We start from the raw sequence: 25,641 nt of genomic DNA on the forward strand, positions 1-25,641 counted from the left end.
TCAAATGACCACTTGATAAATGACATGATGAAATTGGCTGTTACTCAGGATTTGACCCCTGATATTGATGCACTTGTGTAGGTTAAAAGTTGCCAAGATTCAAGAGCAAAGTAAGTATTCTTCAGATCAAATGCTGTGCCACCTAGCACTACCGTTCTGTGAACATGAATGAATACCTTTTGTAGAAATGTTTAAAGATGCTCAATATTGCAAAATGTCAGTCAGTGGTTTCTCTTAAAAAAGCGGAGGAGTGGGTCGGCGGAATTCTGAATTGTCATTATTTATATCTTATTAGGAGGTGAATGTGGCCCCTGAACTAAAATGAGTTTGACACACCTGCTGTATGGTAATATACAAGTCTCAATGCATTCAAAGCCTCATAATGTATAATGTATGTGTATTTTTGAACATGAATTACATTAAAAAAAAAGTTTGGAATGTGTAAACGAAAGCCAAAGGAAAATTAAATGTGTTAATAACACTGGAAGTGGGCAAGAAAATAATTGCATCTTGACCAGTGTTCAGTGAAGCCTTTTAAGGGATTATCAGTAATGGGCATCAGATTTTCGGGAGGGAGGTGGGACGTGAATGCCATCACCGCCTGGTAACCTAATCTCATCTCATGCTGATTCAGGGCAGGTGCCCCCAAGGGGTGTGGGGATGAAAGCACCTGGCAGGAGGGTGACGCTGGATGGGTCACCTCAGTCAGGACAAGAGAGTCCAGGGGTGGGCAAACTTTTGTCCTCGAGTTACTTTTTTTTATTTTTAAAATTGACGGATGGGCCAGTTCATTTGTGGAGTCCTGGAAAAATTCAAAATGTTAAAGTTAATATGACAATAAAAATGTCTAAAATTCAGTACTTTGATAGTAAAATAATTAAGAATACAAATGCATATCTGTACATATAAATTAAAATTCATGTTTATGTTTTCAAACGTTAAAGTTTAAATTAAAATGAATTAGGCACATTTAAGATGAATAAAAAAGTTAAATATACTGTATGGGTAAAACATATTTTACTGATATATAGCATTTAATTTGGAGTAATAAAATAATTTCGTTAAAGAGTTAAAATGAAAATAAATCATTTTAATTAGCCAACGTTATGGAAATACACTTTTTAATTAAAACAAATGCCGCTGCGGTGGGCCTTTAAAGTTAGCGATGGTTAACAGTGTTGACGATTCGCATTTGGTTTGGGCTTCGCAATAAGAGTTTCTCTAAAACAATACGCTTCCCGTCAAACTCAATAAATAGGAGACTAATGGATTGTAATTGATAAAGTCACATCAGTTGATCGATAGAATTGAACGAAATGATGATTCTGATTCGATGATCTTTTACGACTTCAATTTTGAAGTTAACAACCGGAAATCAAAAGATCGAGCTTGACATCGCGCAGTCAAGAGCCAGCGAGAGAAGAGGAGACAGAAACAGAAACAGCACATCAGTCCCGCTTAAAGGAAGCACGAGAACGATGGGAATCCAACGACAAGTGTAGTTTGAGATTTCCTCAGATATTTTTTCAAGCATTGGTCGTTCGCGAACTCGGAAATCTTCTACTTTTGTTCCACTTTGTGCCGGATGCTGAGATGCGCACAAAGTGACAGACAGCGATCCTTGTGTCTTCTTCTGTCCCCGGCGACCTATCAAAACGCAATGAAAGGTATCAATCATTGTTATCATCATTATACTTCATCCGTCACGCTGCGGAACTGTCATACTTTTGTAGTTTCATGAGAAGCTTCAGGGCAGCACAGTGGACTCGTGATAGCGTGCAGGTCAGCTTCACAGTTCTGAGGTTTCATGCGCGAATGTCCTACGCCGGCCTAATGAGAACTACAAGATGGATGGATGAGGAAACAGAAAAGAAAGCAGAGTAAAGAAAAATCGTCAATATAAATTGGAAGCATGCTTCCCTAGTGGTTTGATGATCTGCCTCACAGTTGCGATGTTCTGGGTTTGAATCTCGGGCTTGCTCCCACCTTCCCAAAGCTTGCACGTTTGCGTCATTGTCCACAAGTGTTCAAGTGACTGTTGTTTGGCGATATCAAAGTGTGATACGAGGGCTCTCTAGTGGTACATGGGGAAAAAAACACTTAATGATATTCCAATACAAGCTGCAACATTTAATCCATGCAATACAATCAAACACATTAGAATGGAGCATGTACACTGCACATCCATCCATTATGCAATCCACTTATCCTCACAAGGGTCGCGGGCATGCTTGAGCCCATCCCAGCCATCTTCGGGCAGCAGGCGGGGTACACCCTGAACTTCTTGCCAGCCAATCGCAGGGCACACAGAGACAAACAAACATTCACACTCGCAATCACACCAAGTGGCAATTTCGAGTGTCCAATGAACCTAGCATGCGTGTTTTTGGAATGTGGGAGGAAATTGGAGTACCCGGAGAAAACTCACTTTTTCCTTTCAGGGAAGCATTAATCTCCAAATTGTGCATAATGTTCCAGTGACTTTGAAAAAGAAATATACAAGCTTTTAAGAATAAAACCTGCGTCGTTTTCAGTGAACACTCAGTGCTACTGTGTTACTACTTTTCAATGTTGAAGACGCTGGTGGTACTTGGAGAGCCAAGTTCTTTCTTAGAGGGGCTACATGGTGTCAAAAAGTTTGAGAACCACGAACTCGATGTTGATTGAAAAAAAATGGATGGTGATTAGCATTGTTTTTGTCTTTGCCAAGCGAGCGTCAAGCATCCCCACTTGTTTAATCGTAACGTGACCCCTCCCTCACCGAAACATCTCATCAGTCCCTTCCCCTTGTGCCCCCCCCTCAGTTAGCCCCATCTGTTTACCATTAAACCTTGATGTTCTTCAGTGGAGTGGAGTGTTATGCTCCTGGTCTCGGGGAACCCAAGGTCGGCTACACACATCAGGATTTTTACAATCTTAAAGATTGTTTGTTACACAGCCCACGCATGAAGATTAAAAAGAGAAAAATAAATCAGGGCTTTAACAGTTTTGGTGGTATCGTGTGTGGCGTGCTCCAATAATCTCAACACAGAAGAGCGCACACATTAAAATTGTGTTCCACCACCGATAAAGTCCTCCGAGCGGGTATTTATGTGTGAGCGAAGTTTTTGAACAAAAACCAAGAAGAACAAACACCACTGGATATGATGCGCCGATATTATGCCTTATGCTAGTAGTTAGTGCGCAATGCGCAGGAAGTCCGCTCACCTGTTCTCCAGGTTAGGTCACGTGGCATTCAGCGTCTAACGGATTTTATGCAGCGCTAACCTCGTAGCCCGTCCACAATGAATGGGTTTGTCATTGATAGGTACAGTGTGGAAAAGGTCTTAAAGCGGAAATCAAACCTAACACATTTTTTTTTTTCTAGAATATGTTCCCAGCAGGCCCACGAGTTGAAACACGGCATTCTGATGAATGTTGCGTTTGTGGAATAAGAGTTAATCCACCCAGTTTTAGACCTCTCCGGGGGCGGCCATTTTGTCACTCCTGCCGACTGAAAATGACATCACGACATCTCAGGGCTCAGGTAAGGACCAATCACAGCTGACCTGTTTTCTGAAGCTGAGCTGTGATTGGTGGTTAGCACAGCCCTGAGCAGTTGTGCTGTCATTTTCATTCGGCAGAAGTGACAAAATGGCCGCCCCAAGAGAGGGCTAAATCTGGGTGGATTAACTCTTATTCCACAAACGCAATATTTCTCCGAATGCCTTTGTTTCAACTAGTGGGCTTTGCATAGAACATATTCTTGAAAAAAATATGCTTGGGTTGACCTCCTCTTTAAGAACTCAGAGCAGCCCGCAAATTCATCACAGTGGCTGATAATGAACATTGCCAGTCGGTTTTTAGGCTTGACTTTTGCTCGTAGTGCAAGCTATTTATGTCATGTGTTTCTGATTATGTCACGCAGACGACTTTGCAGACGAGGAGGATGTACAGTCTTTTGGATACAAGCGCTTTGGTGAGTGATAAATGACGCCTGTTACGCTATTATTTTTTCCTAATTAAGACAGAACCTCTCTTCCTCCCTCCCCATGCTAAGGATCATTAGCATGTTTAAATCCTGGCAGGGAAATGTGGGTTAATGCAAAATGTCCAAACCTCGGTGGGGTCAAGAACTTTCCTCGAATCATTTGTTGCTTTTATCCAAAGAAATCCACCACTTCCCCCCCACCCGAAAACACGCAAACATGGTGGAGACCGCAACTATGCAACGTTATGCAATATGAACCACTGGAGAGATTTGCACTATTGCATTTTCAGCTCGGTCATTGGCTTGATGAAAATAAAGAGAGAGGAAAATAAAGGAAATGCTTTGGCCACTTCAAGGGGAAAAAAAGTTTGCGCACAAGCTACAATGACATGAATGATTTGGAGTAAAAAATTGCCATTAGGTCAAATGTATTTGTATAAGCTTGGCAAACGTTACAGCAATCCAGTAACATGTCCACAAAAAAAAAAAAAAACGGTTTTTCTTCCATACCCCATATAATATGAGTGAATAGAATGCATCTGTCCGGCATTTTTAAAATGATATTTAATAGGATCCGGTATTTGTTGAAATCTGTAATGCAAATATTTGACAACTTTTGCTTTTCCAACCCAACCGTCAGCTTTACAGATGCCACTAATGTAGCATTTTTCACCAGTACCGTTTGAGGTGCAACAGACTCAATCTTTTATTGCAGCATGGCGAGCTATGTGAGGAAATCTATGTACTGTACTGTATATGGCTAACTAAATGGGAACTGAGCTTCGTACAGATGATCTGCAAAGCAAAGAATCCATTTTTATCTACCATAGCCAGCATCATTTGGATGAATAGAACCCCTCTGGCCCAGATTTCCTGTCCCGATAACTCCACTCTACACGCAGTTTGTATTTTGGGATCCATAACTGCTCGCTGCGATGCTTCATTGCACTTTTTGGCACGTCGTAAAACACGCTCGTCATTCACAGATTTGCGTATTTTGGGGGAGGTTTTCAGCCCCCGTGTCGGCAGAGCAGAGGAGCCCTCAAACTGTGTTCAAACGCATTCCCTGTCATCCGAGTCGCCCGAGCAGGAGCATCCTGTTTGTTTTTGCCAGCCAGAGTCCGACCCGTGGCTTAGATTAGAAAGCATTGAGCAGCGCGGGGAAGTCTTTTATTCCGATGAACTCTTGGCTTTGTTTGAAGAGAAGAAAGTCAAGATTGCTTTGCTGTGGTTCCTCCTCCTCCACACGCTTTAGCCTCCGTAATCGACGATTAGCTCCATGACATCATCGCGCTGAGGTGCAAGCCAGTGTGCATGACTCTCATTAAAGACCACTGCTAACACCACACTTGGTTGACCCTTGGAGTGCCTTGAAAAAAAGTGTTGCATGAGTCGGCTTTTTGGGACGGAACGAACGTGGGCGCACTCGTTTCTCATTCTCTGTCTTACGCAAACATCACCCAGTAGGTATGCGCACACGACGTATGTCTACGCAAATGCACAAAAAGATATTTGTATGACGCGCATGGCTGATGAAACCCACACGTACATGCACTGAGTGAATTCATATGGCAGGCTCGGATGCCTGCCACAGTACTCACGGTTGAAACATGTTTGTTATTCTCCGTAGGGGGCGCTGATGTAAAATGGCCGTCAGAGTTAAAAAGCGGTCCGCCTGACTGAGCCTTTTCTTGACGTCACACATGCTGTCGAGCTGCTACGCGTGGGAGTCAACTTGAAAGCACAAAACATTGAAACAAATGTTGGAAAGAGCAGTACGGATGTGAGGAGACTTGGATTTTGCTTGGATTTTAGTTCTTAGCACCCGTTGTTGTGGGGTACCGGCAACGCCGTGTGTGACGCAATGCAGATCATGCCTACAGGTGCAATGGAAGCTTAAGCCAGATCAGGATAAACCATTCCTGGCTGTACCGCTTGGTGGAAAGGCATCGTACGCACCACCCTCTACTTTGTGCTTTTGGTTCTAGGTACAGCACATGCAGGTTACTGTCGTCCATTCTGCAGTGACTAGACTTTCCAAAGGTCACAGGTGTAAGGTCATACGTTGAGCATGGCCCCCCCCATGAAATTAGGCAATTGTCCCTGAAGTCGACACAATCAACGTTCTCCAAAAGCGCCAAATGTTAATTGTGGTGGTGAGGGCAGGTGCCTTCAAGCTTCTCAGCCTAGGAGAGCTTTTAGGGTGAAAGTGAATAAGGACTTGCGTCGTTACCTCTTGGCTTTTGACAAAGCAAGATCAGGGTGGGCACGGCAGGATGAATGCTTGTCCATGGGGGATAGTCTTTGTTAAAATGAGGAGCAGTATTTCCTAGGAAGTCGACTCAAGTCTGGAAATGAGTCTTTCTCTTCCCATTCCAAAACATGTGACAAGGCAAGGGGACGTCACTCAAGCCAAAGTGTACTAATATACATTCTGTACTGGTGATGGTTTCACCACCTCAGGCTCAGAGCACTCCTGAAGCCACAATTGGATGTCGGGGTGTCTCACGCTTGCAACCGCATGTGTCAACACGTCACAAATTGTTTCATTCGTGCCAATGCCAAAAAACCAACAACACATCCCTCCTGGTGAACAGAGTCAAACGTAGTGTAGTCTTGTTCCCATTACTCGGCAGCATGGTGAGTTTAACACATACCGCCATGTGATGCTTTGCTCTGTGTCTGATCCAGCGCCAGGAATTTGGGATTCTCTTTGCAGTGGTTTCGTGGCCTCTTTTATAACAGACAGTGTTTCGTTGTGGTCTGCTTTAGTTCTGCCTTAATGGTTGTTTAGACATTTTTCAGAGAAAGGTTTCATACAGTCACCGTCAGACCTTCCTGCTTCTGTATTTGCTGTACAGCAAATAACCATAAAGGAGGTCACAGAAACAAATCACGTTCGATGTTAGCCACATGTCTTGTGTATAATATTCAGCGTGAATGTAACAGAGAGCGCGTAAACAAAAAATGAGATGATGTACCGCCAGACAGTCGGGAGGCGAGATAGGAATCCGACAAGGGGATATTTCATCCTGGGGAGTTGGGAAGGGAGTGAAGAGGGAAGTGGGAGAAGGTGGAAGAGATGCAGCCGGTGTTGGAGGGAAGAACAGGAAGACGACTGACGGGCTCCTGGGTTAGGAGATAAGAGATTTGACGTTAAAAGAGTCAGCTGGAGCGAGCGAGGAGCATTTGTACATACGAAGTACAAAGAGAGCCCCGATGCGTGGAAACACAGTGGAAGGAAAAACTCTTAAACAGGAAGAAACCTTGGGCAGAACCAAAACTGACGATCTGCCTCAGTGAGATGGTTTAGGTGGGTTATGTCGAGAGAAAACTGTACGTAGAATATGGAAAAAAAGACTACACTTACTACAACTAATGATAGAATGTCAATGGCTGAAACGGTGATTTCGATATGCTCATTTATTGAGGTTCAACTCCCAAAACGTGTGAAGGATGCAAAAGTACATCATCCTTACTTTGCCCAAGACTTTTTTTGCACCCTTTCATTTGGGATGCCGACAACAGTTAGTAGGGTACCTAAACGACCCAGATGGACAGAGTCTTGTCAATCTCGATCAGTGGAGATTACAAAAAACTGATTTGTTGATTGCTGATTTTGAATCCCAAATACATGCACACAGTTAGAAATTGGCAGTAAGAGTCCATTTCTGATCAGAGGATCAAAAATGGACCCTTACTACCTACCACAACAGCTCATAGTGCTGTTTATCGACTCCAAAATAATTGGTTTTAGTCAAAGAGGTACACTTATGTTCCTGGCAGGGTACTACTACCTTGTTGGAGTCAAGACTCCAATGTGACGCAGTTTTAGCAGCAGCTCACTGTAAATTTCCTGTCTGGCATCACTCAGTCATGAGACGACACAAAACAACTGTTAAGTCCATGAGATGCAAAGAGATCTGCCATATAGAAAGACACAAGACACAAGAGCTGCTAGTTATGACTTTTATTATGGATCTGTCACAGGCTTTCGTGACGCACCTTTTTTGGCAGTGATGAAAAGCAGAGCTGTCCCCGCAGTCCCACCACTCCTGGCAAAACCCTCCACCCGTCCATCTCTGCGATGTACAGCGTAATAACCCCGGTGTCCTTGACGTGAGCCACATGCAGATGTCAGGGGAGCTGTTGCTGGAGTTCGCCGGGCCTTTTTTTTTTAATGGGCTTCGATATGAGGTCTGACTCATTGATTTGGTAATTCAACATACACCAGGAAGCAATCCAAGGCACCTGTGTTCTTTTAGCGTCTCCTATGAAAATCGATAAAATGGTTCAGTGTTGGCGAGCTGTGACTCTTCTGTGCTGTGCTCGTGTGTTAGAGCGCTTTCTACAACGGTTTCTCACCCGACGTAACGGCTTTATATTTGCAAGTCTCCGGCGTCCGTCAAGCACTAAAATCCCAAACACTTCCCAGCAGCAGAACACACAAACGCACTTTAACAATGTATTTGGGGATTCCTGTTACCCTCTCGCCCCCTCCCCATTTTAGTATCAACTGGAAGAACCTTCCACATCTGACTGAAATAAGGAAGGTTGTTACAAAAATCGTGATGCCAAGATCAACGCTCAGCTTTCTGGTTTGGAAGCTGAAGATTTCTAACAGAAATATAATGACTATCACAGTTAACATGGCAAGCTTGCACTTGCAAACAAGGGATGGCCCAAGTTTAAGTAGTAGCACTCTGTGGTACTAAACTGCGCATTTTAATTTGTTAACCAAGATCCAGTCCATCTAGATGATTTAATTCCCACCCCAACGGCTAAACACACTCTTGTCAATCGGGGACTACGAAACTTCGGGATGAGGCCTTCATCACCCCTCAAAGACGTATGGTCCAGCTATGATCCCCGGTTTTCAAAATGTGTTTTATGGTCACAAACTTTGAAAAAGTCCGGGCGCTGCCACTGAGTCCGGCGATAAAACACATTTAAAAAAAGAAACCAAAATACTTCTACCCTAAAATGGTCAGATCATGGTCATGGGATCTTAAACTTTCTTTGCGGATTTACTCATGATTGACATGCGTACCAGATTTCATGTTGCTACACAGAACTGGTTCTGGGGGATGGATTTTTGAAACATTTTGGGGAGCGTTACTCAGCAACATTTTCTCACCATCTGCCTTGGCTGAAATTGCCGATGCTGCTAATGAAAATGCTTTCGATTTAGTGTCTCAAAGCGCACCCTTGCAGTAGACGTTAAAAACCATAATTAGCCATAAATTGTGCTTCGGTTACCAGATAACGGTAAAACACTCAGTCTGATAACGTTGATTCACGCGGCGCCGTTTCCTCCAGATGATCTTAAACAAGCAGAGCTGCGGTCTGGCGTTGATTAGTATTCATCACACAGATGTCAGACATCTCCTCTTTGTGCTAATGGATCTTCCAGCCTGCTGTCTTGCACTTTTGTCTTGAACACCATAGGTAGCACGACACAGCTCCAGCTCGCTTGCCGTCGTTCCGATTGTGAAGGCCACGCCCTCTCGTTCACTCTCCGACCGCAGACAAGCCGGGCCACCCAGAAGGAACTTCAGCACCCACGATGCCGCTTAACTTTTCCATTGTTGCCCACCCGGGAGAGTGGTGGCTGGTCAACGGGCTCCTGCGCGTCTTTGTGTTGACGCTCGTGTTGCTTTTGGAAGTTTCACCGTGTAATTGAATGTTCTGCATGTGGTTTACTGTCACTCTTCAGTCTGAGTTATTGTTGTGAGGCATACACACCAGTGATCGTGCTGTTTCCATTCACAAATTCTCTGGCCCTCGGTCCCTTCCTTTTGTACAAGTTGACAGATTTGGGACTTGAGTCTTAATCAAGTCAATCGGTGGTTGGCGTCGACCTTCGCGCCCCATAGATCTTAATTCTTCATCTTAACATGACAATTATGCTACCACCTTGGATAAACGGTTTGGTCGGTGTTTTTCTGTTCCAGTCGTGTCCTACTCCACATTACCTTAAATTCTCACATATCTTTTTCTTCATCTGCCATGGAAAAATGTATTGATGCGTCTGGCACTACAACAAGCGGATCCAAACTGTCTGCGGTGCGTTACATCCGATTCAATCTGACAGGACTCTGCGTGACGCTTTTATGACTTCCTGGATTTCGCAGTAGGGAAGGAACTGTAGCTTGGCATGTTTACGTTTTGGTGAAAGAACACGAAGAGCCAAGATGCGAGTCAGCTATTTTATCACCGTATCTTGAATACCAAGCAGTTCTCGGCGGTCAGAAATCAGCATAGAGTAGGAGTCCTGTAGTGAAGGCTCCGCTTGTGTAGTTCAGTCTGAGTCAAGAAGCTTCTACCTTCTCAATAGCACCAGAAGAACAAATGTTCTCCTTTAGCCCAAAATATTTCCAAGAGCCAGGCCAGGCAGAGAAAGACATGCCGTGAATTCCGTTTTTTGGTGGGGAGGAGGTAGGGGTTTATTATCCCAGCTGCTCATCAGAGGGAAGATGTTATTTATTTTATTTCAGCATTACTCCATCTAGTGAGATGTAGCTGTTTATTTTACTTTGAAGCACTTGCCTTGGCGTTGACTGCGTTGGGAGATTTTTCACATTTGGATTGGGAACATTGCCTTTTAGATGGTGTAAGTTGCCTTTTGGAGGAAGAACATTTTTTCCAGGCTCCTGCAGCTGAAAGTGCAACACTTCTTCTTTATCAAAGTTTGTGTGTGAGCTGTCGGAAGAACGGCGGCTTTTGAATTGTGTTGTTTTTAGAGGATTAAATCTTCCTTATTGCGCTTTTATGCTTACCTCTTTTCGCTGCTATCACCTTGCATTCATTACTATCGTTTCTAGATGCTAATGAGGCGGTCATTAGCCAGTAGGCCACACACGCACACACACACACTCACACGCACACGCAGAGCTGCAACGTTTGGAGTGTTTCAACTCCCATGTTTTGCTTTGTAACCGAACCCCAAGTCACTCGGCAGGCCCCCCCAAATCCCCTCCGCTGAGTAAGTCCATTCCCTATCCCAACTCCACTGTTGATGTAGTTCTTTGGAAAGTCGGCCTGTTTGTCTTTCTGAATCTTTGCAGAGCCCAACGAGGCCTCCTGGCCCGAGGGAGGTGGCAGACTGGATGGGGGGCTGGGGGGACGGGGCCTCGATGGTCCATGGATGCTGCCGCAACTCAAATCAACTTGCCATTTTATTGGCAGATATTAAATCGATCTTTGGATCGAAGCTGATTGAGCCCGAGCTCACCCTTAAATGAGACAACATTTGCTTGACTATTCGGGTGTCCTCAGTTTATGATGGTCCCAGCATACAAGATTTCGAGGTTAGGGCCCGAGATGTGCTTTTGGTACAAATATTGTCTGTAATTTTTACTTTACTGCTGCGATATTGTGGTTTATGTTCTATGCTCTATCTTATGTACAGCACTTAACTACGGCTGTGGTTGTTGTTAAATTTTCCTATAAGGAGAGAGAGTTGAGTTAGCGACAGATTCAGGTCAATTCAGGTGAGGTCGCCACGGTATGAGCGAAACTCCATCTTCAACTTCGGACCTCATCTGTGGTTAAAAAAAACAAAGAACGTTTACAAACAACTCATCATTTTGATAATAAGCTTTGCACCGATCGACTAGTTTTGTCATACTGGCTGTCGAAGTGGCTCATTTATAAAAAACACGATTGTAAACACATACAGTAGTATTTTCAAACATTTCTCCTCCAAGTGTTTTCCTCATCTATTCATGTCCTTAACATTTGTGCAATTAGTTGGTAGTCAAGAAGCCATCCCCTTGGTGACGTGAAGTGGAAAGAAATCTGATACTTCTGACCAGATTTGCACGGAAATGAAGTTAATACACCCAATTGTACATCGGCTGTCGCATTTTTTGCAGAATATTGTGCCAATTTAGTCAGCGCTCTGTTACTCTCTCTGTGTCACTGCATTGATTTGGATTTGGATTTTTTTTAGCCCATCAAAAAGGCCTTGTTCTTGTCTTCTTCGTTTCTCAACTGGATGATGTCAATCTTGGAGCGACTTGTGGATAAATAGAAAAGGCTTCAACAGCTCATCCATCACATCGCTCTTATTTCTCACCTTCCAGAGATTAAGAAAAAAGAAGCCTTCCTTAAATCCCCGCTCTCTGGCGGTCTTTTAGTGAGGCTCTCTCGCAACCGCAAGCCCGCGTGATGGAGGCATTTGGTTTCCATCACGCTTCATAAAAAAGACGAAGCCACACATGAAGTTGTGTTTTTTTTTGTTTTTTTTGCCAGGGCCCCAGAGCCATTCCATGAACTCGAAGGAATTTTGGCCCTAATTCCGCACTTCCTCTCATTGCATCATTGGCAGGTCGAAAGAAATGTGTTAATTGCGCACACCAACATTGGGAGGAGAAACTGAGAATCCTGGGAGAGAACCTTGTGTTTTTGCAATATCGTTTCAACAGTTTTTTGGGGATAGGTCAAAAGTTGGGGGGAAAAATTGTAAATGAGACCTCCATTACAAGGTTTGGGAATGACATCTATCCATCTATTCTCTATACTGCTTGAGCTGCAGGTGAGGTGGAGCTTATCCTAGCAGAGTTTGGGTGAGAGCTGGGGTGCACCCTGCACTGGTCGCCAGCCAATCACAGGACACATGGTGACACAGCCACTTACACTCGTATCTACAACCATGGAGTCTTCAGTGAAACTAACCTGCATGTTTTGGGAATATACGAGGGAACCGGAGTGCCCACGCAAGCCAAGGGACAGCATGCAAATCACACACAGGAAGTGTCAGATAGGGAGCATTGCGCGGTGGATTTGGTCGCAAAAGAAACACAAGAGAAACAAAACTCTCAACACTTTATACTATGGGGGAAAGCATGACAACAAAGAGTGTGTGTCATGTGACAGCAACAACTATGAAACAACACTGATTGAAAAGGAGCAGGAAACTGAATAGAAGCAAAGGGACGAGACAACGAGGCACATCTGGGAAAGACAAAAGTGGCTGGAGGGGGCTGATTGGTTGACGGATGGACACAAAAAAACCTTGAACCAGCTGACAAGACAAGAGCACGAGACACAGAAAAAAACATGAAACAAGGTTAAATCTCATCGAAACAAAGTCCTCAAAAACACAGATCAAGACAGGAAGAGATTGGAACTGCCAACCTCACAAGTGTGTGGCAGACATGTTAACCACTCACGTATTGTGCTGCCCTGTAATTCATCATTACTCTGCAAAAAGATCTCAATTGGTTGATTCTGCTTAATTGACATCAAGTCCAGCCGGGAGATTCAGAGCCAGAGCCTCAGAAACTGTAAGGCAGAGATGCTAAACCAATTCCTGACTGAAATCTGGCTGGAAAACACGCTCCCGGAGACCGTCAATGTCAGCTTATTTTCAACTCGACAAGATCCACGTGGAAATCCTCTTTATTTGCAGCTTGTTTTTCAGGAGAGGCTGCACTTCAAGGTCACTGAACGTCACCGATTCGAGTCGACGAGCACACACGCAAACACGGACGTGCCATTGTGTGGCAGCGCAGGCATGTGGGTGCGAAAACCGAGACGTGGATGAGTCACGGGGGCCTCTGTCACCCCCCCCCCTCGTCCCACAAACTTGGCAGCAGATTGAAGTCTATCAGAAATGTTCCGCAATGTCCTGTTTTTTTTTTTTCCTTGTTCCAGTTTGAGGTTGCATCAAGCTGGATTGGACGTTTACTAGCTAATTGAGTTACTTTTCATTGTGATGCCGGCCTTAATTCATTGATTTGTCCTTTTGGAGTCCATCTGTGGTTCCTGGAAGTCTGTCGAGGACGCCCCCAAAAGGGGAGGCCGCGAGCGTGTGACCTCATCACTTTGCGTTTCCATTTGTTACCACGGAAGCCCTGACAGCTATTTACAGTGAATACGCGTCGCGATTTAATAAGTGAGGCCTCTTTTTTTCGCATTCTGCGGCAAATCCCGACCAGAACAACTTGCCAAGGAGGTCGTATTTTATGCCACATTTGTTGAGTAGGTGATGAAACGTGAACCACTCAATTGATTCTTACTATATTTCATAACATGGCTAGAACGTAGAAAGATTCCATTTGGGCTTGTAAGTGGAGGGGGAAAAAATCATTTTGTTTGGCATATGGTGACCAAAATGCCTTCATCGTGTACCTCCGTTGTGTGAGTGTTTTCTGTTTTGTGTTACCCGAGTTGTAAAGGTAGGCTACGGAGGTAGGATTAGAGTAAAGGTGGGAAGGGTTTGAAGTACAAAATAGGATTAGGATTTGGGTTTAGGATATAAGGGTGTGGCTTGGAGGTAGGATTGGGGTTAGGACTTGGACGTGGGACTTGGAACAGAGTGAAGGTTAGGATTCTGAGGTTGAGTTTGGGTTAGGGTTGGAAGCAGTAGTTGATAGTTGAGGTTAGGTGGGAGAACCTTCCACATGGGACAAATACTGACTAAAAGAAAATCTAGCTATCAATTTGATTCCTACGCAATATCATTGAGGGCAAGGGCCAAGGACAAATCTATGAAATTGGCTTGCGTGGATGAAAACACCAATTTGTTTTGTTTAGCATTATTTGAACATTTTCCTTTCAGCCTGATGAGAACATTGTGTTTTCAAATTCAAATTCTATCTGTGTATCATTTCTTAGTTGGTCGAATAAGCTCTGATTTGGTTTTGAATGGCTTTCCCTTTTGTGCAACCCAAAAAGATGCAACTTGTCCTGTTCATGTTTTTTCCAGAGGAGTTTTCTTTTAATGTCATCAGCAGGCCTCACTTAGTGACTCACAAGTCTGAGAAACGCCAAAAATCACGAGACGCAAACCTCCTCTCATGTGAAATTTTGCATCTCGGTTCTGTTAATGTGACAAAGGTGAAAAACATTTTGTTGGTGTCACTTAGAGGCCACTTGGGAATTCAGAGTGCTATCCTGGAATTTCCGTGTGCTGGGAAACATCCTTATAGTGTCTGTACACGATAAATTCAGTTTGGGTGTTTCTTTGCTCACCCGCTTTGACCAGAATGAACGGATGGCCGTCTTCTGCATTGTTTCAGAAAACAAAACAATCACTACTGTGCTGAAAGGTGAACCAGGGAGGAAGTTAAGGCCGGTCGCCCCTTGTGGTGCAAAGCCAGCTGTGTTAACCACCATGTGTCGACGTTGCACGTCACCGCAAGTATAAATATGTGTTAATACAATTTCAAGAGGCCGTGGTGGGATTTTACACAACTCCTTGGACCTGAACGTCAGCCAACATTTTGGAGCTTAGAGAGCTGAGGTCACTGTAAATTGTGCGGTCAATAATACTCTAGTGTAGGCGTGCTACGGTGCACTTGAGTCGCTTTCTGACACTTTTTCAGTTGCCACACAGACAATTGATAGTGCTGATAGCACAGCGCCTCAACAGATTTACAGCTTTGCTTTCCCTGTTGCCTTCAACTTGTTAGTTAGGTGTTTCAAAGTCATTTGTTTTTAATGAGAACTAGCATGCAAAACTGATCTCCCATCAGTCGAACAATTTGATGGCTTGCAGACATGAGGAGCAGGGGGACAAGGACTTGTGACAAATCACTTACTTGGCCTGCGTAGCGTTGAGTTGGCTAAGAAGCCAAACCATGAGCGTATTACATTTCACTCGCCCCCATTTTCTCTTGCTCGCTCTGTTTTTTCCGTCTTTACGGTAAATCTCCCGGGCTGGCAGGTTGGCAATGTGCTGTGATGAACGCCCTTCCAACGTCTACAAACTCAAGCACGGGCCGGTGCCGGCTAATCGAAGCAACGTTTTGATAGGAATTAAAGTGCATCGGTGCGGAAAGCTTTGGCACTCAATAATTGTGTCTTGCTAACTCCACTAGGGTTAGGGTTTAGGGGGCAGGATTAGGGAAGGGTTAGGAGATGGACTTAAGGTTAGAGCTGGCATGTCGAGTGAGGGTTAGGTTTAGGAGCAAGGATTAGGTGCAGTTTAAAGGGGAGGAGGGGTTTACAGTGTTAAAGTCGTACGTCTAGTCTTGCTAGTCTCTCTAGTTGTTGTCAAATGATCGATGGGCACTTTTTCTCCGCCTTGAGGTTAATAATCTGCTTTATCTTCAGCAAAGCTCCTGAAGAGCTCGGGGCTGCAGGGGTGTCCCCGCCATATGTGTCTGCGAGTGCATTGCAAAAGATTGACAGCTCGTCAGCCACGCCTTCTGTCTCTGATTGGTTGGTTTGTTTTTGCTGTGGTTTCTTTAAAATGAAATTAGAGGTATGTACAAGATAGGAGGGATCCTGTCACTCATGTACTACTGCCAGGTTTTCTGCCCATTTGAGCAAATATGACAAAAATTGATTCAAAAATGCAAACACGGCAAGGGCAGGAGTGGGGCACAGTGACTCATTAAGAGTCTGGGGCAGGAAGTACAGTTCAGAGGTAGAGTTAGGGTTAAGAGGTAGATTTTGGATTACAGTTAGGTTTAGAAAGTAGTGTTCGGGTTAGGGTTAAGGGTTAAGCGGTAGGTCTGGGGTTACTAGGTAGAGTAGGCAACGGTTAAGAGGTACAGGTAGAGTAGAGCGCGGGTTGGATTTAGGGCTCGGGCTACAGTACGTTTAGGGTTACGAGCTAGGGTTGAGGATAGAAGGTATGGTTGTGGTTAGGAGGCAGACCTTGGAGGTATGAGTTAGGGTTAGTTACCGGGAGGTCGGGTTAGGCAAGAGGTGGGGCGAGGGTTTACGTGTGGAGTGAGTTTCGTTGCAGGTGTATGAAAACTTCACCCTCTTTGCACACATGCACACACACTTCCTGAATTGCAAATGAGCCACAGCTGTGTTCCCGTAAGCGTGTTCCACAAGTCCCAAACCTTGATGTTGAAGCCACTCCTTATTCTAGCAGAAGAATGGCAAGGTTGAGCTACTTGCTTCTCTTTTGCATTTCCATGACATGACTTGTGGTCCACTTCATTCGCGCCATCAGGTTGGTTGACATCCTTTCACTGGCGGTGCACATGGAAGAGAATAAGCACAAGTGTAAACAACTTTGCGAGGGAGGAGGTTGTTTTGGTGTCCCCTTGCACCTTCACCACCCAGGGGCCCAAAGGGAACTGTTTCATGTCGACGGCAGGCCCCTGTTTGTCCAGATGTGGGAGTCCCGGTCATGACAAAAAGCTTTAGCCGTATTGCCCGCTTTTTGACTTTAATTCTCCAGACATAAAAGCACATTGTAAAGACTTGAATTCCCCCCACAGCCATCCAGGAGGGCACCCAGTGCACCAAGTGTAAGAAGGAATGGGCGCTGAAGACCTCCATAGCCTTGCTCTATGTGCTGTGTACGCTCCTCACCATCGCCGTTGCTGTGCTCGGATATAAAGGTAAGATGGAGAACACGGGGGTCATTCAAAATTCATTACATTTCTGTCTATTTGCCCACATGTGACAGACTTTTTCATTTTTTGAACCTTCCAGATGAAACACCAAAGGGAAAACTTTAGAGGGCCTTTGTATGACATCACAGGGCGTACTCTTAAACTGTAGTTCTCTTTTGTTTACGTTATATTCAATAGTTCCATAGCACTTGTGACTTTGGGCGAGAGGCGGAGTGCTCCCTGGACTGGTCGTTGGCCAATCGCAGGGCGCATTATGACGAATAACCTCTGGACGTTGCCTTTGTTTCTTGTTTGATCATCCAAACAGCCCTTGAATTAACCCAATTTGAAACACTTAGCATACCAGGTATTGAAATGCCACATGAATCCGGCCGTGTTTCAGTTTCACCTCATGCTACCATGTAATAGGATCGCTGCTTTTAAAGACTGTTTGTGTACTTGGACGGCAGAAGAATTCTTGTCTATCGCTGGCTCTGTTTCTTGAGCTTTATTGAAAGACAACGATACAGCGGTGGGAAAACTCATCTCCATGCGGTACAAATGTCAAGCTGGAGTCAGCAGTCTTGTCCCAGCCCAAAGGGAACAAAAGCCAGCCTCTGCGTCTTCCCAAAGCTTATCAATCAACACATCTTATTCACTCAAGTACCAGCAAGTGAAGTTCAATTGAGTCAAGCACGTTCAGTTGAACTGACCTTTCAAGTTGCATCGATTAAGACGTCTTGGAGCTTGTGGCGGAATATTTATTCAACCAAATCTCATGCTCGTCGAAGAGCTCAACTTTCTAGTTTCATGTTTTACAGTTCGGGTTTGGTCTTTCATGGGACTGGACTCTGAATGCTCCGACCATAATTGTCATAAACATTGCCATATGCACCCCGCCGCCCCCTCCCGTTATCTTTTTGTTTTTTTTCAAAAGGTGAAGTTACGTTAATGCGTTCAGGAGGTTATCTTTGCGTCTCCACGTCCCCCCTGCGCTCTGCTCTACACGCTTTCATGCGGACTTAATCGATCCCAGATGGGCCGTGAGCGAACACAGCGCAACTCCATCCAAATTGGGTTTTTACTGGCACCAGAGCAAAACCCCGTCAAGGGAACCTCGGCTCGACGTACACTGCCGCGGGTCCAGATGGTCACGTAGCCTGGAGTGGTCCATGACACTTCTTGTGACTACTCTCTGCCCACATCCTCTCGACGTGACCTCTCTCTGACCGGATTGACACAAGCTAGTGCTAAATGAGGTCAGCCTGTCTCGGGGCTCCATTGGTTTTCCCTAAAAACAGTCAGAAACGGAAATGAAAGTGTCAAAGAGGACACATTTTCACCTAGTTTCACCTGTGATTTGGATAATTGTTGTCTTTTTTGTGAGCTCTTAGCCCACCACTAGATGTATTGTTATGGCAGCGATATAGTGACGATGTGATTAGTCATGTCTCATTTGTTATATAACCAAACTGCATCCCTAACCCTTTTCGCAGTGCTGTACATGCAAGTGCAGGAAAGAGTTCAAAATGTGGGCTTACGTTGTGCAACACTGCATTACATCACAGGTTTTTGGTCCCCCTCTTATTTTTATTTTGCAAGGTGTCCCACTAGGATTGTTAGACCCACAAAGAACAATTCAAACTTGGGACAAAACAGCATACCGCATTTCATCAGTACTTTTTAGTTGACTCCTACGTTAATGTTTTTGTATTCTTGAAGCTTTAAATTGTCCGGTTCATGGCTGATTTTGCGACATTTTGACCAAAAGGACAAAAAACAAGAAAACAAGCCTGTACATGGGTAGAGTTAGCAAATATCTTAGCATGGTAGTAGAATTCAAAGTGTTGCTTGTCTTTTGCTGTGGTTTGTAACATTTCATCCCCACCAACAACTGATTTTCTCATGATGTCAAACTAAGGTCAGGGCAGCTTGATCAGCTAACGTGAAGCTAAGCTAACTAGCCACATTTCCCAGGCTTAGCTGTGAGTAATCGCTTGTCTCGTCCTGTTTGCCAACCGCTCATCTCCCCAACTGACACCGCTTCCCAGCAGAGAAACCCAAAGCGGTCCCCGGTTTTAAGGGCGCCTTCTCCTGGCAGGGCTGATGCTAGTGGTGGTCTGACTCCTTGAAATCCCAGACACATTCCAGAGGAAATGAACGCCGGTGTCGCCTGTGGGGGCGTGAAGAGCCTCCCCTGCCACAGCGGCTGCCTCCCCTGGGTTGTCTTTGATCCCCCGCCCCCCTGTTTACGAAAGACCCCTCCTGCCAGGTCACCTCCTGTCCCAGGGGAAGGTCCGCCGTCCTGAGTCTCTGTCACTGACCCCCCAGGCCATCTTTGCGGGATCTATGTGTCTCTTTCTAAAAGTAAACCTAATTAAAGATGATGTTATTTACTTTGCTTGACTTAATCCAGGGAGTTACACTAATCACTTCCACCGTTATTGCATGTCTCTGAGAAATGTGCAGAGATTTGTTCAATGGTTTCTGCTGATCCTTTTTCATAAATGATGTCTGTGGTTGGAGGCCATTCTGGCTCCTGAGTAAAGAACACTGAGGCGAAGGCCATTCTAACCTTGATCTTGTGTTTTGTGGCAGTGGTGCAAAGAGTTGACAGCGTTTCTGAAGGCATTGCCAATTATGGGGGGAAGATTATTGCCGTGGAGACTGACTTGAAAAAGCTAGGTAAGTATCTCAAGAGTTTCTCGAGAAAATTTAGTGGAATAATCGGTGTGTATCGTGACAATTTTGCAATGAGCCACATTACTGATTACTACAAACTAATGCTATAGTTTTCCAGTAATCTTAATTTTATTTTAGAATTTCCCTTTGTCTGACATGTTCCAGTCTGCTCTCCATGTCCTCTTTCTCCTGTGTGGATGAAAGGCAAAATTCACCACAGGTGTTTGATCCATGAATCAACCAATACATTTCCATCCACAGTTCAGTCATCTTCATCATGCTGTACACATTTTGACATCATGAAAGCAAGACAGCGACAATGAAACTAACAATTGATCAACAGTACCTCACAATTCTGAGGCTGCAAATAGTATGTTGTCAAAGGGAACTTCATCAGCAGGTGGCTACAGAGACGCTGGAAGATCACAGTCACAGAAAAGCATAGAAGTGGAGTCCTTGGCAAATTATTTGTCGACTCGTGGTTCAAACACCTGTCGTCAATTTTGCTCTTCAACTCCTTGTTGTAGAACAGCAAGCTGCACAAAAAGTTCTGAAACATGAGAACACTTGACCTGTGCATTAAACAGTTTAACGAAGGTCAGTTGAAGTTCACCTGGAAATGTCATGGTGCATTTCCTCCTGAAATTTCCCCCAGAAGCCCAATATGTATCTGTACCTTCTTGTGAGAATCGCTAGAAGCGGTCGGTGATCCACCTATTTGATTCCCAATACAAAACCGCCACGGTCTGCATAATCAAAGAAATGTCTCTCTTCAGATGATCAGAGTGGGGAAAAGTCGGAGAACGCCACCACGGCGATCCATGCCTTCAAGAGTAAGGTCTTGGCCCTGCAGAGGCAGCTGTCCGCCATGGAGGAGCACCTCCACGGTGACCAGGTCAAGCTGAGCCAGCTGCAAAACCTCGGATCGGAAATCCAGAGCAGTCAGTCCTCCATTCGGGGTCGTCTGGACAGCCACACAGCCGCCTTGCGCTTCGTCAACGGCACCTTGCACTCCTACGGCAGCATCGTTGGGGCTCTGCAGGACGACACCGCCCGGCTGCAGGGAGAGCTCCAGCAGCAAGTGGAGCTCCAGAATCAGGTCTTGCTGAGTATCGGTGGCCTGAACCTCACTCAGGCGCAGCAGCGCAGCCTTATCGAGGCTCTGCACCGCTCGGTGGACGACACCAGTCAGAACATCCAGAAAGTGCGCAATGACTTTCAAAGTCTGGAGCAGACCACCAGACAGGCACTCACTGATACCGAGTGGCTTCGGAGTAAATTGTACAACTTGCAGGTTCTGGCAACCAATGCCTCTGTGCTCTCCAAAGCCAACAACGACAGCCTGGAGGAGGTCGGATCACAGCTGGCCTTCGTGTCCGGCCAATTGCAGAATACCAGCAACTTGGCCGATGCCCATGACCAGTCCCTGAAGGAGATCCTGGACCAGCAGAGGGACTTCAGCAATCTCACATCGTCTAAATTCGAGCGTCTGGAGGTGCGGCTGGACGAAACGGAGCAGGGCCTGGACCGCGTGACGGGCAACGTCAGCTTCGCCACACAGCTCCTGGGCGCCATCAACCTCAACCTCAACGCGCTGCGCGGTTGCTCCGAAACGGTCGGTCGCCACTCGGACTTGCTGATGAGCCTCAACGGCAGCGTGGCCGACATGAGGGCGGATGCGTCCGGATTGCGATCCCAGCAGGAGGACCTGGCGGCGCGCTTGGATAAAGAAGTCACCAGCCTCTCGATCATCATGGAGGAGATGAAGCTGGTGGACACCAAGCACTCCCAGTTGATCACGAACTTCACGATCCTGCAGGGTAAGATGTCATATATCTGTTGGTTTTTTTTATTTTTGATTTTATTAGGTCCCTTTCAAGCAGTACCGTGGGCGTAGGAGCAAAGACGTCCATCTCACAATTCTCAAGGATGGAGTCAGATTGTCGGTTATGGTCTTTCTATGTTTAGTTTATTATGTTCTCCATGTGCTTGTGTGGGTTTCTCCTGGTTTCATTCCCAAGACATGACTGTTCAGTTCATTGAAGACTCTAAATTGTCCATGGATGTGAATGCGAGCGTGAATGCTTGTCTCTCTGCGATTGTCTGGTGACCAGTCGAGTGTGTCCACCACCTGTCGCTCAGGGTCACGCTAATGACCCTAATGAGGGTAAGCACTTTAGGGAAGGTTCCTTTACTGAGACTGCATTTATTTTTCAGGTCCTCCTGGTCCTAGAGGGCCACGAGGGGACAAAGGACCTCCAGGACCAACCGGTAATTCAGGTCAGAAGGGCGAGAAAGGGGACAAAGGTGCCTCGGGGATACGAGGGCCAAGAGGAGAGCAAGGTATTCCAGGCCCGCCAGGTCTTCCAGGCTTAAGGGGCCTTCCGGGCGTCCCAGGCAACCCGGGGTCCAAGGGCCCCAGGGGCTCCGGGGGAAGGGCTGGACCTTCCGGAGGTAAAGGCGAGCCGGGCACCGCCGGTCTTCCGGGTAGAGACGGCCAGCCTGGTCCTCAGGGCGCGCAGGGCCCCCCGGGCATCCGGGGTCCGATAGGGCCGGCCGGAGAGCAGGGGCCGAGGGGACTGCTGGGACCGGTGGGGCCGCCGGGGCCTGCGGGATCACCTGGACCATCGGGAGTTCCCATCCCCTTGAGCCCGGTGTCACTCCAAGATGAGGCGGTCGCTCTCTCACTGGGGGCCCCAGGTACGACCCCTGCCCCCCACAATACCACCATCATTAATCGTACCGAACCGTTTTGCATGAGTGGACTTAATGCTCATTAATCTAACGTACCATGTGAAAGTAATGTCTGGCATATTTAGGCACAACATGGTGCTACACTGATGGCGCACAGCTCTAAATTCGGCCTTGACTGGCTCGATACTGTAACAACTCCGAACAAAATGATGGCTTACAAATGTGCACTGTAACGCAGGTGTGAAGGATGAACGGTAATTTCACCATGTTGGATTGGTGCAACAATATGATCGGTTGTCCTACAGGTTGTCCACCCGAGTGGCTTCACTACAGAGCCAAGTGCTACCTGCTCTCCAAGGACTCGCACAGCTTTGATGACGCTAAGGCCACTTGTGAACGAAGCTCGTCTTCGTTGTTGATCCTTCACGACATTGACCAACAGGCGAGTCACATTCGGTCTCGGACATTGGTTTGCTCAAGGTTTGCCGTAGGAATTCACCCATTGATGCCATCAGAAAAATGAGGGAAAAGAAAAGAATAAAGAGCGTAAGACAAGAAATATGTGTATGTGTGTGTAAATTATTTGGTCATTTATAAATAGGCCACTGTAGCAGTTTTGAGATTAGTACAAACATGGCAGCAATAAAAGCAAGAGCATTAGAGTGCTTTTGATGATCATTTCTGCGCATGAATGCATCTCTGAAATCTCAATCAAGATTCTGAAAACACACCAATCTTTTTGGGATGAAAACATTTTGATTGTTCTTTGTTTTGTGTTCAGGAATGGCTGAAGAAGCAGACGAGCGGCAAGGGCTACTTCTGGATGGGTCTGACCGACCGGGCGGAGGAGAACGTGTGGCGCTGGCTGGACGGCAGCCAACCGGCTTTCACGTCAGTACTCACTCGCCGGCAATTCACATTTACTCAACCGCAGACGGCGGGGGCCTCTGTTGCTGGGAACACATGACACCATGTAGTCACAACAGTCTTATTCTCTTTCTTTCGTAGCGTTTCTCTGGGCTGCATTGTGGATTGTGGTCTCTTGAACAAATCCGATTTCGGATGACGTCGGTATTTTTCTGTCCTGTGATTGGTTGGTCAAAGCAAACCTTGTTCCAGCCAACTTTGACCAGCACAACGCGTTTGTAGCTTACGAATACATTGACATCCTAATCTCTGGTGACAAGGACGTAGAGTAACTCCCCCCAGCCTCCATTGTGGGTTCCGGCTAGGTTCACCGTCCAGCTATTTCGCAGATTTTCTGGGGTGCAATTTATAAGCCTGTTTTGTTCTGCCTGTTGTTTATTTTGGGTGTAATTCCACTGTGGACAAGAGAGGGCGGTACACTAATTTGTTTGCTACTGTGTCAATTTGAAAGAAGAGGAATGAAAACAGGAAGTAATTCAAGGCTAGCCTTTTTTTTTTTTTTGCCAAAGATGATTGAATGTGAAATCCTCTTTGATCCTGCTTTATATTCGTACAGAAAGCAACAACTGTAGGTTCATTTTATAAGACGCACCTTTGGCATGATTATAGATGTATATTGTCAGATGATATGTTTGTTAGGTTGCAAAAAATGGGATTTGTTGACTGTAAATGCCTAAAGGGCTTGCTACACTCTTGCACAGCTTGTACAGTATTCTTGTCTTTTTGCCCTTGTTCGCTGTCAACATATTGTGTTTAAGTGTGTTGATATTATTTTAAGAGTGTGTTTAAAGACCTTAAAAAAAGTGCTGTAATAGCTGTAAAAAGGCTCTTTCTGTGCGTCATTCTGAAGTAACCCCTGCGATGGACGCTGGTTTTCTGTATTTTGCTGCAGGAAGTGGAAGCCCGGCCAGCCGGACAACTGGGGCCACGGCCACGAGAGCGGCGAGAACTGCGCCGGCCTCATCCACGACGGCCTGTGGAACGATTTCTTCTGTGAAGATCTCATCAACTACATTTGCCAGAAGCCACAGACGGCCACACGTACGCTCACCAAGTCTTCTTGACAAATGCTTTTCAATCGTCGTCTCCTCGTTCTTATTATTAAAGGGACTCTCTGTGTTTCAGCGGGGATTTCGTAGCGGCAAAGGTGGGACAGGTTAGGGCGGCAGCTAGACCGAACACCGCGCAAGTTCTGGTCCACACACAAAGGGACGCACGCGTTTGGGACACGAGCGGCTTGAGTGCAATACAGCAGCAGCAGCAGCAGCCAAAGGGAGGACAATCTTTTTTTTTTTTTTTTTTTTATATCTTCTATATTTTTTTACAAATCTACCAAGTGATTGATCTACATTTTAACGTGCAACTGAGTATCTGAATGTATATTTCACTATGCAACTGTGTAGGAAACGAGCAATTCCGTAAGTATGGAAGTATGGAAAAATACCGTACATGTTTTCATTCAGTTTTGAAAAATGATTTTTGATGCGATTAAAAGGTGATGAAACTAAATCTGCTACCCTCAAATGAAGCGCTATCTAAAGTGGGAAACTTCAGTGCTGCAAATGATTTTGGGATCGCACTTGTAACGGGATTTGCAGTGAATATTTTCTCGCAGGGACGGACTCTCGTAGCAATCAGAAGAGTGCGTAAAAGACAGACAGTGCCGAAAGTTTGGAATCATTTCCCACTTAAGTGCAATGTGCCGATTGCAAAGTACAACTGGCCCAAGTTACAAAACTGCCTGTCTGCGAGAAAGTAAAAATCATTGGCTAATTCAACATGGCTCAAATTGTCATCCCTCCATGAGGGACAAAGCCTCTGGTGTTCGTTCTTTTTTTTAACAAACCACAACCAAATGCAGTAAACAGAAACTCATTCTTAGATGAGCTGTCGCGTTACTCGTGCAGTGGCTAATGTTCAGGCCCTTGACAGCTAGCAAACTGTAAAAAAAAAAAAAAAAAAAAAATCCTCATTCGTTCACTTCCACATCACTTAAGAGGACAGGCCGCCTTTGAAAGGCACACAGCAGGCACGCACACCTTCAAGTTCAAAGAGACGAGT

The 25,641-nt window shown here is 45.6% G+C and overlaps 1 protein-coding gene across 1 annotated transcript; it reads left to right on the forward strand.

Moving 5' to 3' along the window:
* Window positions 1-67: 67 nt before the first annotated feature.
* On the forward strand, window positions 68-25,089 carry LOC147127061 (collectin-12-like). Its single transcript, XM_086021572.1, has 10 exons — window positions 68-110; window positions 3,908-3,958; window positions 17,161-17,283; window positions 19,876-19,962; window positions 20,736-21,779; window positions 22,177-22,659; window positions 22,959-23,095; window positions 23,435-23,544; window positions 24,473-24,621; window positions 24,706-25,089. Exons 1-10 carry the CDS (start codon window positions 68-70, stop codon window positions 24,717-24,719), a joined length of 2,241 nt encoding a protein of 746 aa, XP_085877698.1. The 3' UTR covers window positions 24,720-25,089.
* Window positions 25,090-25,641: the final 552 nt, after the last annotated feature.

The sequence above is a fragment of the Filicampus tigris genome, chromosome 21 (genome assembly GCF_054856515.1).
Source record: "Filicampus tigris isolate MCC_2025a chromosome 21, RoL_Ftig_1.0, whole genome shotgun sequence".
Lineage (NCBI taxonomy): Eukaryota > Metazoa > Chordata > Actinopteri > Syngnathiformes > Syngnathidae > Filicampus > Filicampus tigris.

Excerpts from the sequence above, each read along its gene's own strand:
- LOC147127061 (XM_086021572.1), top strand. The coding sequence starts at position 68 with ATGCACTTGTGTAGGTTAAAAGTTGCCAAGATTCAAGAGCAAA. Across the intron at positions 111-3,907 it reads TGCCAAGATTCAAGAGCAAA|ACGACTTTGCAGACGAGGAG; the intron begins GTAAGTATTCTT and ends TATGTCACGCAG. Across the intron at positions 23,545-24,472 it reads GGCAGCCAACCGGCTTTCAC|GAAGTGGAAGCCCGGCCAGC; the intron begins GTCAGTACTCAC and ends ATTTTGCTGCAG.